Genomic DNA, 12,563 nt, shown 5'->3' with positions numbered 1-12,563 from the left:
AAAGAGAATTCCTAAAATTTAGGTTTTTTCAATCTTTTTTTCCCTAAAATTTAGCCCCCCTTTTTTTTTCCTTAAATTTCTTTTTCATCAGAGTAAGACACCTCTAATACCTAAAAGAACTCCTAAAATTTAGGCTTCTTTCCCTTCAAATTCTTCTTTTTTCCTTAAAATTTAGCCTTTTTTAATTCATTTTTCATCCAAATAAAACATTTCCAGCTAAAAAACAAAAACACTTGTTAACTAATTTTTGTCCCTTCACATTGATTTCCCCCCAAAAATTTAGCCCTTTGTTTTCCATTTTCATTTGAATAAAACACTTCCAATTTTTTTAAAGAAATGACTCTAATGAGTAAGCAGAGCATGTGGATGAAGAAAAGAGATTATTAGCAAAGAAAGGGAAGAAATTCTATAATATTGAGCTTGAAACACGGAGAAATTATTTACTCCTATGTGAGGAATTCTAACTCCTCTTACAAGCTCCACACAACTTTAAAATTAAAAAAAAAAAATTATAAAATCCAAAAATACCTTGAAACCTGTACGCGGTTGTCTTAGTCTTCAAGAGCCACACAAGGATGAGTCTTCAAGAGCCACACACAACATAAGGATGAGTTGTAAACCCAAACATCATAGGTTTCAACCCCTATTTGGAGATTTCTTCACACTCAAAATACTAAACTTTCTCACTTGACTATCTAAGGGCTATGGCATATGGAGTTCATTCCACATATGTGTCCAAGGAGCCCTTGCCTTAACACACATGTAGGCCTCATAAACTTGTGAGAGATTCACACTCCATAAATCCAAGTAAGATATCTTGGACACCACATTAGACATTAGCCCAATGGGTAGAATTAGACTAGGTCAAAAATCATAATGAAAAAGAGAAAGCTTAAGGGATAAGACATTTGGGTGTGTTTGGTACATATTTTTAAATAATAATTTTTAATTTTTAAACAATATTATACATATTTTTACATACTTTTTTACTTATATGTATTTTCAAAACAATATTTTAAACTTAAAATTTGTTATTTAAATATACGTATCAACGGGGCTTTTGGTGTCAAAATACAGATGAGAACAACACACCTTTAAAAAAAAAAAAAAAAAAAAAAATTTTATTGTTTTAATTAGGGGTGTCCAAGCAAAACCGGGACCCGACCCACCCGCAAAAACCGTCCGATCCGGACCGACAACCGGCCGACCCGACGTCGGTGACGGGTCGGCGGCGGGTCTCAGCTTCGTTAACCCGAAAACGGCGGGTCGGTTGGCGGTTTTGAGGCTGAGAAACCGATTTTAACCGACCCGACCGAGATATTTTCAGATCCCGGCGAAATTTCCAGAATCCGGCAAGTTTTTTCCAGATTCCGGCGAATTTTTTCCAGATTCCGGCGAAAAACCCAGATTCCGGCGATATATTTCCTTAGATCTGGTGAGATTTTGACTGGATTTGGCGAAATCTCATCAAATCCGGTGAGATTTTCGCCGGATCTTGCGAAATCTCACCGGATCTAAGACAAATATCGCCGGTATCTGGAAAATTTCGCCGGAATCTGGGTTTCTTCGCCGGACTGTGTGTTTTTTCACCGATTACTCGTCGTCTTCTCAGATCTATGATTCCGACCGACCCGCCCGCCACCCGTTGATGACCTGAACCGCCCGACCCGATTACTCCGGCGGGTCGGCGGTGGATGCGTTTTTTCTCCACCCGATTCCGGCGAGTCGGTTCCGGGTTGGGCACAAACCCGACCCGGACCGACCCGTGGACAGCCCTAGTTTTAATCCTCTCATTTCACACATCATTTTGCTCTTTAAAAAAGTCATTCCACCAGTCAACAAAAACAACGCGCATAGCATTTTTGCATAAAAAGAATCCCTACAAACGCGCCCTCCACGACTGACTAAATTTCTCTCTCTCTCTCTCTCTCTCTCTCTCTCGCAATTTGTTTCTGTCAGTCAAAAACACAAACACAAACACAAACACACACAGTGATAATAATTTCCTCTCCGTTTTTTCTCAATGAATCCATAGACAAAAACCCGCAAAAGCGACGAAGAAGAAGAAGAAGAAGAAGAAGAAGAAGAAGAATCTACAAGTGCAAGTAGTCGATGTCGATGATGAGTGTACAGGCGAATGAAGCGACGCGTCAGAGGCAGCGACTGTGGGACGGAGTGTTGGAATTGACGAAATCGGCACAGGAAAAGAACAGCGACCCGCTGCTTTGGGCGGTGCAGCTAAGCACGAGCCTGAGCTCGGCCGGAGTGGTCCTGCCGTCGGTGGAGTTGGCTCACTTGTTGGTCTCTCACATCTGCTTCGCTAATCACGTGCCTGTCACGTGGAAGTTCCTCGAGAAAGCTTTGACTGTTAAGATCGCTCCTCCTATGCTTGTTCTCTCTCTCCTCTCCACCAGGTCACGTGACTTTCTCACTCCCTTTTTTTATTTATTTATTTATTTAAATTCTTAACGATTAAGGTATCGTACTAGTTGTGAAATACATAAATGTCTACTAGTCTTGTGTTGGGTCCTGCATGGGCTCTTTGTTATGTATTTGTGTTTGTATGTTTAGATGTTTGTGTTAAATGTATGTATGGGCGTAGAGGATTATGTGTGATTGCCTAATTGGGTGCATTTATGAAGCTTGAATTGTATGGGCATGTGAAACTATTTGGGGGCAAGTAATTGAAGTTTATGGTCTTTTTTTTTTTTTTTTTGATTAGGTAATGTTGCACGAATTATGCCTTGATAAATTTCATTTTTTTGTTGGTAAGTTAGACAGATAGCCAATGGGTTTTGAACCTATGAGTCTATTACTTTACACTATCCATTCTTATGGGAGGAAGAAATGCCATTTGAGTCCAAGCTCACTGGCTTCAAGTCTTCAACATGTTGGTTTTGTTTCAAAGATTTATGTATTTATTTATTTGAGAAGAGTTGTATATGTATGTTACATTGTTTTCCGTATCATTGCCATTTTTTTTTTTTTTTGGGTGGGGGGCTTTCCTTGTGAAACAATCTTTGGGATATAGTAATTCTTCAATTGTGCTTTGTTTACTTGGTAGTACCATCTGGTAATTGACTGGCATTGAATATCATTTGTGGATTGGTGGTAACGGAGTTTGCTTATGTGCTACTCTTTGATTTAGAATTTTTTTTGTTTTCCTGGGATATTGCTTTGGCTTATGTCCTGGTATGTCGAAGACTTAAACTGTGTCCTTTATTTCTGCCCCTAAGAACATTGCTGATCACCCATCAGACTATGTGCATCTTTTCACTTTAAACCTTGTTTTTTATACAGGGTCATTCCAAATCGGCAGCTCCAGCCTGGAGCATACAGACTATATATGGAACTCCTCAAGCGACATGCGTTGTCATTTGCATCTCAAATCCGTGGTCCAAATTATCATAAGTAAGGTTCATTTTTTTTTTTCTTCCTTATTTTGTTGTGCAGAGATGAATTGATGATCTCTTGCTCAGTTTTATAGTCAAAACATACTGTCACTGGGCCCATTATATGTTGCAATATCCAAAAATAATGTTGGCTTAAAAGTTCTAAAAGAAAATTAAAATTTCTCATGATGCAAGAGTGTTAAATTATAAAGATTTTTGTGATTTGTCCTTCTAATGTTGTTAAGAGATTGCTAGTTTGCCAGTAAGGTGACTTGCCTTATGCAGCAGTGGCAGTTTTCTAATGTCATGCACTACTAATATCTGTTTTTCATGAAAAACACGCTTCTTAAGAGGACTGTTCTTCACAGTATTAAGCCATACCCTATTAACTCTAATTATATTAAGTAGTGCTATAAAGTACGCATTAGTATAACGATATTATTATTATTATTATTATTATTATTATTATAACTGTAATATTTCTTAGTACTTGATAACTTCTTTGTTGATGGCTTGATGCTAGCTTGAACTATAACATACTGCCCCCCCCCCCCCTCCCCCCTCCTCCCCTCAACAAGATCCTTAAAGCCAAACAAAGGCAAAGCCCTTCATTGTTTGGATGAGATAATGTCTTTGGCTTTCTTATCTCCTTAAGTTTTCTCTTAGGGTGTGTTTGGATGCCGCTTATTTTGCTGAAAACTAAAAATATTGTAGCAAAATAATTTTTAAATATGTGAATAGTGCCGTGGGTTCCATTTTTAATGAAAGTTTTGCTGAAAAAATAGGTTTGTGGGTTCCGTGAACAGTGCACAGGATCCACTGGAAGTGCATTGGTTTTGCTGAAATGCGCTTCTCAAAAAAAGAAAAAGAAAAAAAAAAAACGCAGATGCAGGGATAGTGCTTTTCAGCACTATCCAAACGGGTACTTAATAGAAAGAAAGAAAAAAAAATCAGTTAATGTTAGAGTTGTTCTTGTTCACATAAACCTACAGGAAAATATTGGAAGTCTATCTTGAGCTTAATTTTGAGTAGTCTTTCTTATGTAGTTATTTTTGTTCTTTCAGATACTTTTTCTTCTATACATTAATAAAGTACTAAAATATCTTTTAATTGAAATTACAGGATCATGAAATCCATTGATGACGTTCTTCATCTTTCCCAGATATATGGCCTTCAAGTGTCTGAACCTGGGGTAATTCTTGTTGAATTTGTCTTTTCAATTGTATGGCAGTTACTTGATGCATCTTTGGATGATGAAGGGTTGTTGGAACTTACCCCAGACAAGAAGTCTAGATGGCCAACGAGGTCCCAAGATATGGAAATAGATGGTCATGATGGCTTTAGTGAGAAGAGAATAGAGCACAATGAAGGACTGCAGAAAGTAAATACCGTAATGGCTATTGAGATAATTGGAGAGTTTTTGCAAAACAAAGTGACTTCAAGGATTCTTTACTTGGCACGTCGAAACATGTAAGAACTTATATTTCTAGTGATTTCCTCTTCACTTCTTGTGCATCTTAATTTTAATGTGTTTTGTTTGTGAGAGAAGAGAAAAGTAAGCAGTTTATTTAGTGGGTTGTCATGTTCAACCTAAAACTAACATTGGTGCAGTTCTATGATTAAATAAATTCAGAGTGGCCAGTTAGAATTTTGAGAAATTTATTGAATACAAGGTACTTGAGACATAAATCATTCTCCCTTTGTAGGCCGTCACATTGGGGAGGTTTCATTCAGCGACTGCAACTGCTCTCCGCAAAATCAGTGGTCTTGAGGAATTCAAAACACATAACTCCAGAGACCCTTCTGCAGTTGACGTCAGACACACGTCAACTTCTATCTAGAAAATGCAAAACAATGTCGGGGCAAGAGTTTCACGCAGTTATGGCTACTGGGTCTCTGATATCTTCTGCTAATCAAGTTCATGGAACTAGTTTGTCTGCACTTTGGCTCCCCATTGATTTGTTTTTGGAAGATGCTATGGATGGATCACAGGTGGCAGCAACTAGTGCTGTTGAAACTCTTACTGGTAGGAGTCAATTCTTGTATATGAGTGCTTTCAGTCTTTGATTTACCTGGAGTGGATGAGACTTTAGTTCTTCTAGCAACATTATTGAACCAGAATTACTGTTGCAGGTTTAGTAAAGGCTCTGCAGGCTGTTAATGGTACCACATGGCACAACACATTTTTAGGTTTATGGATTGCAGCTCTACGGCTAGTTCAAAGGGTAGGAATTACTTTGTAAAGAAATAATGTTTATCTTTGACCATTGATTTATTCTTTTTTATTGGAATTTTTTTTGGGGGAGGGGGGGGGAGTTGGTTTTGGGGTGATACTTACCTCATGGCTGGTATATATGTTGCATAAATTTGAAAAAAAAAAAAATTCCAACTTCAAGCCATTGTAATACCTTAGTTAAACTTGCCCAGGAAAAGGAAAATCTTTTGGTTTTGAATATGATTACTTGCTAAGAAATTAAAAATTATTTTGGTCTAGTATTCTAATGTGTAACATATAGCGTATAACTGATAAAGTTGGCTATTTGGTAATGGGAAGTGCCTTTATTCACCTTCTAGAAGTGAAAAATTATCAAAGAATTGTGTTGCTCCTGAGGATTTTACACTTAGTAAAATGTTTTCATAATTATTTCAGTAGAATGGTTCATATTCCATTGTGCCTAAAACTTATTTATATCTAAATTGCTAAACTATTATAATTTCACAATGGCATCTATATACTGGAGACCTTGTTTCAGGTTTTGCCTAATGCAATACCCTTTTTTACCATTGAAATACATTACTTGTGTCTATTTCCACAAAAATCACAGCATTTAATGTATTTGTAAGGTAGAGTCAGAGACTAGAATGCAGTTGGATCTGAGGAAGAATAAGATTCCCATTTGGTTCTATATAACTTCTGTTTCTAGATATTTACATTGATCTGTCTTCATCTTACTTCTTTTTAGGAGAGGGATCCATGTGAGGGTCCTGTGCCTCGCCTAGATACATGTTTGTGCATGTTATTGTCTGTTACGACACTTGCGGTTGCTAATATTATCGAGGAAGAGGAATGTGAACTTATTGATGAAAGTGAACACAGCCCTACCAATCAAAGGATAGAAAAACAGCCTCAGGGAAAGCGGTGCAAGGAGTTAGTTACCAGCTTGCAGTTATTGAGCGATTATGATGGTTTGTTGACACCACCTCAGTATGCTGTTTCAGTAGCCAATCAGGCTGCTGCCAAAGCAATAATGTTCATTTCAAACCTTTCAGTCAATAATGGACACTACGAATGTGTGAGCGTAACTGACATGCCAATGAACTGTTGTAAGTAATTATTACTTTTCAGCATCAGAATTTTGATTTTGTGGAGGCTTTTAGTTTGAAAGAAGTAATAGATGAAAATTTGATAATTATTTTTGATGGACCTAATTTTTATTTATAACAACAATGTTTCTAGATGGCCCACCTTTGCATTTATTTTAATGCAAATGCACCTGATTGTTGATTTCTGCATTCTTCCTTGGAGTTTCCTGTAGAGAAGTTATTTTAAACAAAAAGATCAGGTTGATTGTGCTGAGTTGGATCACTTTGGTTGCACCTGAAAAAATGATGCCTCTCTTATTTTGTGTTCATCTTAGACTCATTTTTTTTTCTTCTGAAATTTGTTGATTGCTCTTTCAGCTCAGTTCAAAAGGTTTATATTCTATATTTTCATTCTTCCTTTTTCCTGTTTATCTTCTGTCCAAATATGATAAATTAGTTAAGGCTCCTCCCTTACCTGATGATTCTTGATATTTGTCTCTTTGGTAAACCTGTGAGGCTTCTTATATTCCATTTCTTTTTCTTGCAGCTGGAAACATGCGACATCTGATTGTTGAGGCATTAATCGCAAGGAATCTACTGGACACATCGGCATATTATTGGCCAGGCTATGTCAATGCACGCAGCAACCAAGTTCCTCGTAGTGTTCCTGGGCAAGTATCTTGTTGGTCATCATTGATGAAGGGGTCCCCTCTAACTCCACCATTGGTAAATGCTTTGGTTGCCACTCCAGCTTCTAGGTATATTGCCATTTTCTCTTATTTCTATAATTTTTCCTTTTTTTTTTCTTTTGGAGAAAGAAAGGAAAATGGGAAGAAGAGGGGGATGGGGATTAGGGAAACTGAACTCAGATGCTATCATTCTTTTTTTGATGCCATAAAAAATTATTATCAAAAGTGACAACTTCGTTGTTAAAATCCAACCTCTTAAGTCCCAACGCTGCCCCTCTTAGGAGATGCATAAATGCATATATGCAATCAGTCCAAGAGAGTTCCTTGCTTTTACCTTCCCCCCCCAATTTGTATAAATTAGTTTCAAATAATTTCCTCTGTCATGTACAGTATCTTTTGAGTAGCTGATCCCCTTATTGAACTGAGGAGTAGGATTTTCGACTAATAGTTGTCTAGGTTCAAGACATCCTACATCAGACTTAAGAGTCAAAAACAACTTGCCACGGGGTGTGTAAACTTTTTTTTTTCCTTTTGATTAGTGGGTGTGCAAACTTACTAATTAAAAAAACTCATACACACAACTTATGCCCATTCATCATGAGCTGTCTATATTTAGTTGGGACAAGGCTTTTTTAAGCTGACTATAATGTTCCATGTAAAAGAATACCTACATACCATAACTAGTACACACGTACATTCATATATGTGTGTCGTGTAGTATATATATGTACATATATATGCTGAAGGTAGTAGCTGTTTAATTAACTATTATAATTCCTGACTATCACCTGGTCTTCAGTTAAACCCTTCTTTTTCCTGAAGCCAGGTGTATCAGATGCTCTTTTTTGTAAATTTACCCAGTGGTATGGCAACTGAATTTAAGCTCATGGATTTGATGGAAGCTTAGCAGAAATCGAGAAAATATTTGAAATTGCGGTCAGTGGTTCAGATGATGAGAAGATATCTGCTGCTACCATTCTTTGTGGGGCGTCTCTAATTCGTGGTTGGAATGTACAGGTAGTACAGCAAAGGCCATATTGTTGTTTCATGGAAGAGCAAACTACTTATCTGCTTTATTGCATCATAAGTTTGTTCCTCCCCCCCCCGCAGTACCCTTAGCTTTATCCATTGAAGTTATGATTTTATTTGTTTGCAGGAGCACGTCATTATTTTTATTACAAGCCTGCTATCGCCTCCAGTTCCTGCTGACTACTCTGGCAGTGATAGCCATTTGATCATCTGTGCTCCATTTTTGAATGTCCTTCTTGTTGGAATATCAAATGTGGATTGTGTTCAGATTTTCTCATTACATGGCTTGGTGGGTTGCACTTTAAATCTTTCAACTGAGTATGTTTGCAGATACTGCATTAGTTTAGTCATTGGAATTGTGTTCAACTGGAGGAAATTTTCTCCTTGATCTTGTCTGGTAAAAGGGGTGGGGTGGGACTTGGGCAGGTCTTTAGATTTGAGAGAGAGGAAGAGAGTACATGACTGTCTAAATACTTTATGATTGTGGAACAAATAAAAACTTGGCCCCGCCCCCCCAAAACACACACACACACGCCCCTATGCCAATGGTTAGTATATTTGTTATACACCTCAATTCACTTGTATCATCATTTTAATGAACTTTAAGATAATAAATTGTTTGAATTGTTGACATAATTATGGTTTTAATACCTTGCCAACAATTTAGACTGGTACAAAATAGTTTTGTTGGAAAATTGAGTCATGTATTAGTTCCGGCACCATCTCTTCCTGCAAGGCTAAATTCCTTCCTCTGCCCTGCACACACACACAGCTAGTGAATTTAAATAAATAAACTTAATCTAAACAAAAGGAGTGTAGCGTGAATGGACCATACAAAGAAATGAATAACTCCAATGCTTCATGTTCTCTGAACTGATGATGGTTTCCATTTATTGCCAGGTTCCATTGCTTGCAGGTGCATTGATGCCCATCTGTGAGGTTTTTGGGTCTTGTGTACCGATTGCGCCATGGACTCTTACAACAGGTGAAGAACTCTCTTGTCATGCAGTGTTCTGCAATGCATTTACACTTCTGCTGAAGTTATGGAGGTTTAATCATCCACCTCTTGAGCATGTGATGGGAGATGCACCACCAGTGGGATCCCAACTATGTCCTGAATACCTCTTATTGGTTCGGAACTCACGATTGTCTTCCTTTGGAAGATTACCCAGGGATCGGATGAAAACCAGAAGACTCTCTAGATTAATAACATTTTCTGTAGAACCTATATTTATGGAAACCTTTCCAAAATTAAAGCGCTGGTACCAGCAGCATCAAGAATGTATTGCTTCCACTCTCTCTGGTCTTGTCCCTGGGACTCCTGTTCATCAGATAGTTGATGCACTACTGAGTATGATGTTTCGAAAAATAAATAGAGGTGGTCAGTCTTTAGCTCCTTCAGCTTCAGGAAGCAGCAATTCATCGGTATCTGGAACTGAAGATGCCTCGATTAGACTCCAAGTGCCTGCATGGGATATTCTGGAGGCAACTCCCTTTGTACTTGATGCAGCTCTTACAGCATGTGCCCATGGAAGAGTCTCTCCCCGTGAACTTGCTACAGGTTTATTCAATTCTCTTAGAATGATTAAATGCTTTCAAATTTTATTCAATGTTCAAGCATTAGTTTAAAGGAGGCATAAAAAGTATCACAAGAACTTCAGACTAACAAGTGTATTACTGATGGGTTAGAGGTGATTCATTGTAATAATGTGAGTTTTAAAGCAAATCTATATGCAAAATCACTGAACCTGGATGTCTGGAGTTGAGCCTTAACTTCATTTTCCTTAGTTTTTTAATATTTATTTATTTACAAAAATTTGCTCACAATCTTGGCAAAATTCATGGTAAATTTGCTAAAGTTGGTGTTTTTGTGAAAAAGTGGGAAAAAAAAAAGAAGAAAGAAAAAGGACCCTTGGGAATGGTTTGCCTAGTCTTGTTTTTCATTTAAATTTTTGGATGTTAAGTGCAGTTGTTAGATTGTTGATTGAGCCCCTCACACTCTCCATCTCAGGACTCAAAGATCTTGCTGATTTTCTTCCGGCGACGTTGGCCACCATTGTGAGCTACTTTTCAGCTGAAGTAACGCGGGGCATATGGAAGCCAGCTTTTATGAATGGAACTGATTGGCCAAGCCCTGCTGCGAATTTGTCTACTGTTGAGCAACAGATTAAGAAAATCTTAGCTGCTACCGGTGTTGATGTCCCAAGCCTTGCTGTAGGTATGTCCTTTTATTCTCTAGATATGTGGATTATCATTGTTATTTGTTGAATACATGTTATGAATAATCTCCATTCATTCTGCCCCCACTTCAAGATTAAATATTCTATCCTGAGTGACTTTCAGCAAAAGTTGCAACTCTGGAGTTTGAGGTACATAACATGTCGTATATTATATAAATGCATGGGTTGTATTGTAAAGGGTTCATCAATGATCAATATATTATTGTAATATGGATAAACACCTATAATAATGGCACAAAATGATCTTCTATTTTTCTGCAGTTGTTTGTAATTTTAATATACGTGGGACAAGAAATTTTGGGTTCAAGAAATCAATCTGTTGACGTTAGATATCTCAACTGCTTTGTTTGCAGGTGGGAGCTCTCCTGCGACGCTTCCTTTACCCTTGGCTGCCCTAGTAAGCCTCACAATAACTTATAAACTTGATAAAGCCAGTGAACGCTTCCTCACTATGATTGCCCCAGCCTTGAATTCCCTTGCTTCTGGTTGCCCCTGGCCATGCATGGCCATCATATCCTCGTTATGGGCCCAGAAGGTAAAGCGTTGGGGTGACTTTCTTGTGTTCTCAGCTTCTGGTACTGTTTTCCACCATAACAGTGATGCTGTGGTCCAGCTTATTAAGACCTGCTTCACATCTACCCTTGGGCTAAATTCCTCCCACATTTACAGCAATGGTGGTGTAGGTGCCCTCCTTGGCCATGGCTTTGGCTCCCACTTCTCAGGTGGGATCTCTCCAGTTGCCCCTGGAATTCTCTACTTAAGAGTGCATCGGTCTATCAGAGATGTTATATTCATGACAGAAGAAATTGTCTCTATTCTAATTCTCTCTGTTAGAGATATTGCAAGTAGTGGGTTGCCTAAAGATAAAGTGGAGAAATTGAAGAGGACCAAGTATGGGATGAGATATGGGCAGGTTTCTCTTGCTGCAGCAATGACACGTGTCAAACTTGCAGCTTCACTTGGGGCATCACTAGTTTGGATATCTGGTGGATCAAGTTTGGTGCAATCTTTGATCAAAGAAACTCTTCCTTCTTGGTTTCTATCAGTCCATGGATTAAGGCAGGAAGGTGGAGAATCTAGAGGTATGGTTGCGATGCTGTGGGGTAATGCGTTGGCATACTTTGCTGTGCTTTGTGGTACATTTGCTTGCAGAGTGGACTCATCATCACCAGCATCACACCGGCGGCCAAAGATTCTTGGGGCCCACTTAGAATTTCTTGCAAGTGCACTAGATGGAAAAATCTCTCTTGGTTGTGATTGTGCCACGTGGCAGGCATACGTGTCAGGATTTGTGAGCTTGATGGTTGGCTACGCACCAATGTGGTTGCTAGATGTCAACGTGGATGTGTTAAAGAGGTTGAGCAAAGGATTAAGGCAGTGGAACGAGGAAGAATTGGCTTTGGCCTTGCTGGGAATTGGTGGGTTAGGTGCAATGGGTGCAGCAGCTGAATTAATTATTGAAACTGAGTTATAAAGTGTCATACACATGTTTGGAAAAATGCCTGATTTACTTTTGTGTTTTATATCCTTGATACTACAGGTAGAGGCATTGTTTGTCCACTAGAATACATCATCCAATTAGTATATAGCTTTCTGTAGAATCGTAGGTCATGTAAATTTTGAACAGGATATCTACATAGAAGAATAGATTTTGTGTTTCTGTACATTTGTTTGGAAAATTTTCATGCTCATTATTATTTTCATTCTCATAACATGATGATCTGATTAAGGATAAAGTCATAAAGCTATGCACGCGCACATTCATGCCCACACATTTTACAACTGTAAAATATGTGAACATTTTACTTAGTAGAACGAGTGGAGGTCTAAAAGTAGGATAAAAAGGAATTAGCATGAGGAGAAAAATGATGTCTTCGTGTCAGAGTTGGGAATCAAATCTTAGAGCCCAA

The 12,563-nt window shown here is 38.2% G+C and overlaps 1 protein-coding gene across 1 annotated transcript; it reads left to right on the top strand.

Annotated features, from left to right (window-relative positions):
* The first annotated feature begins 1,885 nt into the window (after positions 1-1,885).
* LOC142613149 (mediator of RNA polymerase II transcription subunit 33B) lies at positions 1,886-12,317 on the top strand. Its single transcript, XM_075785364.1, has 12 exons — positions 1,886-2,414; positions 3,301-3,411; positions 4,515-4,862; positions 5,099-5,418; positions 5,526-5,617; positions 6,356-6,716; positions 7,243-7,453; positions 8,287-8,401; positions 8,541-8,702; positions 9,314-9,974; positions 10,425-10,631; positions 11,007-12,317. Exons 1-12 carry the CDS (start codon positions 2,113-2,115, stop codon positions 12,125-12,127), a joined length of 4,011 nt encoding a protein of 1,336 aa, XP_075641479.1. The 5' UTR covers positions 1,886-2,112; the 3' UTR covers positions 12,128-12,317.
* The last annotated feature ends 246 nt before the right edge of the window (positions 12,318-12,563 follow it).

The sequence above is a fragment of the Castanea sativa genome, chromosome 10, assembly GCF_040712315.1.
Source record: "Castanea sativa cultivar Marrone di Chiusa Pesio chromosome 10, ASM4071231v1".
NCBI classification, from domain to species: Eukaryota; Viridiplantae; Streptophyta; class Magnoliopsida; order Fagales; family Fagaceae; genus Castanea; species Castanea sativa.
The sequence above is the reverse complement of the archived record's forward strand: the minus strand, read 5'-3'. Positions and strand labels throughout refer to the sequence as shown.

Excerpts from the sequence above, each read along its gene's own strand:
- LOC142613149 (XM_075785364.1), top strand. The coding sequence starts at position 2,113 with ATGTCGATGATGAGTGTACAGGCGAATGAAGCGACGCGTCAGAGGCAG. Across the intron at positions 2,415-3,300 it reads CTCTCTCTCCTCTCCACCAG|GGTCATTCCAAATCGGCAGC; the intron begins GTCACGTGACTT and ends TTTTTTATACAG. Across the intron at positions 5,618-6,355 it reads CTCTACGGCTAGTTCAAAGG|GAGAGGGATCCATGTGAGGG; the intron begins GTAGGAATTACT and ends ACTTCTTTTTAG.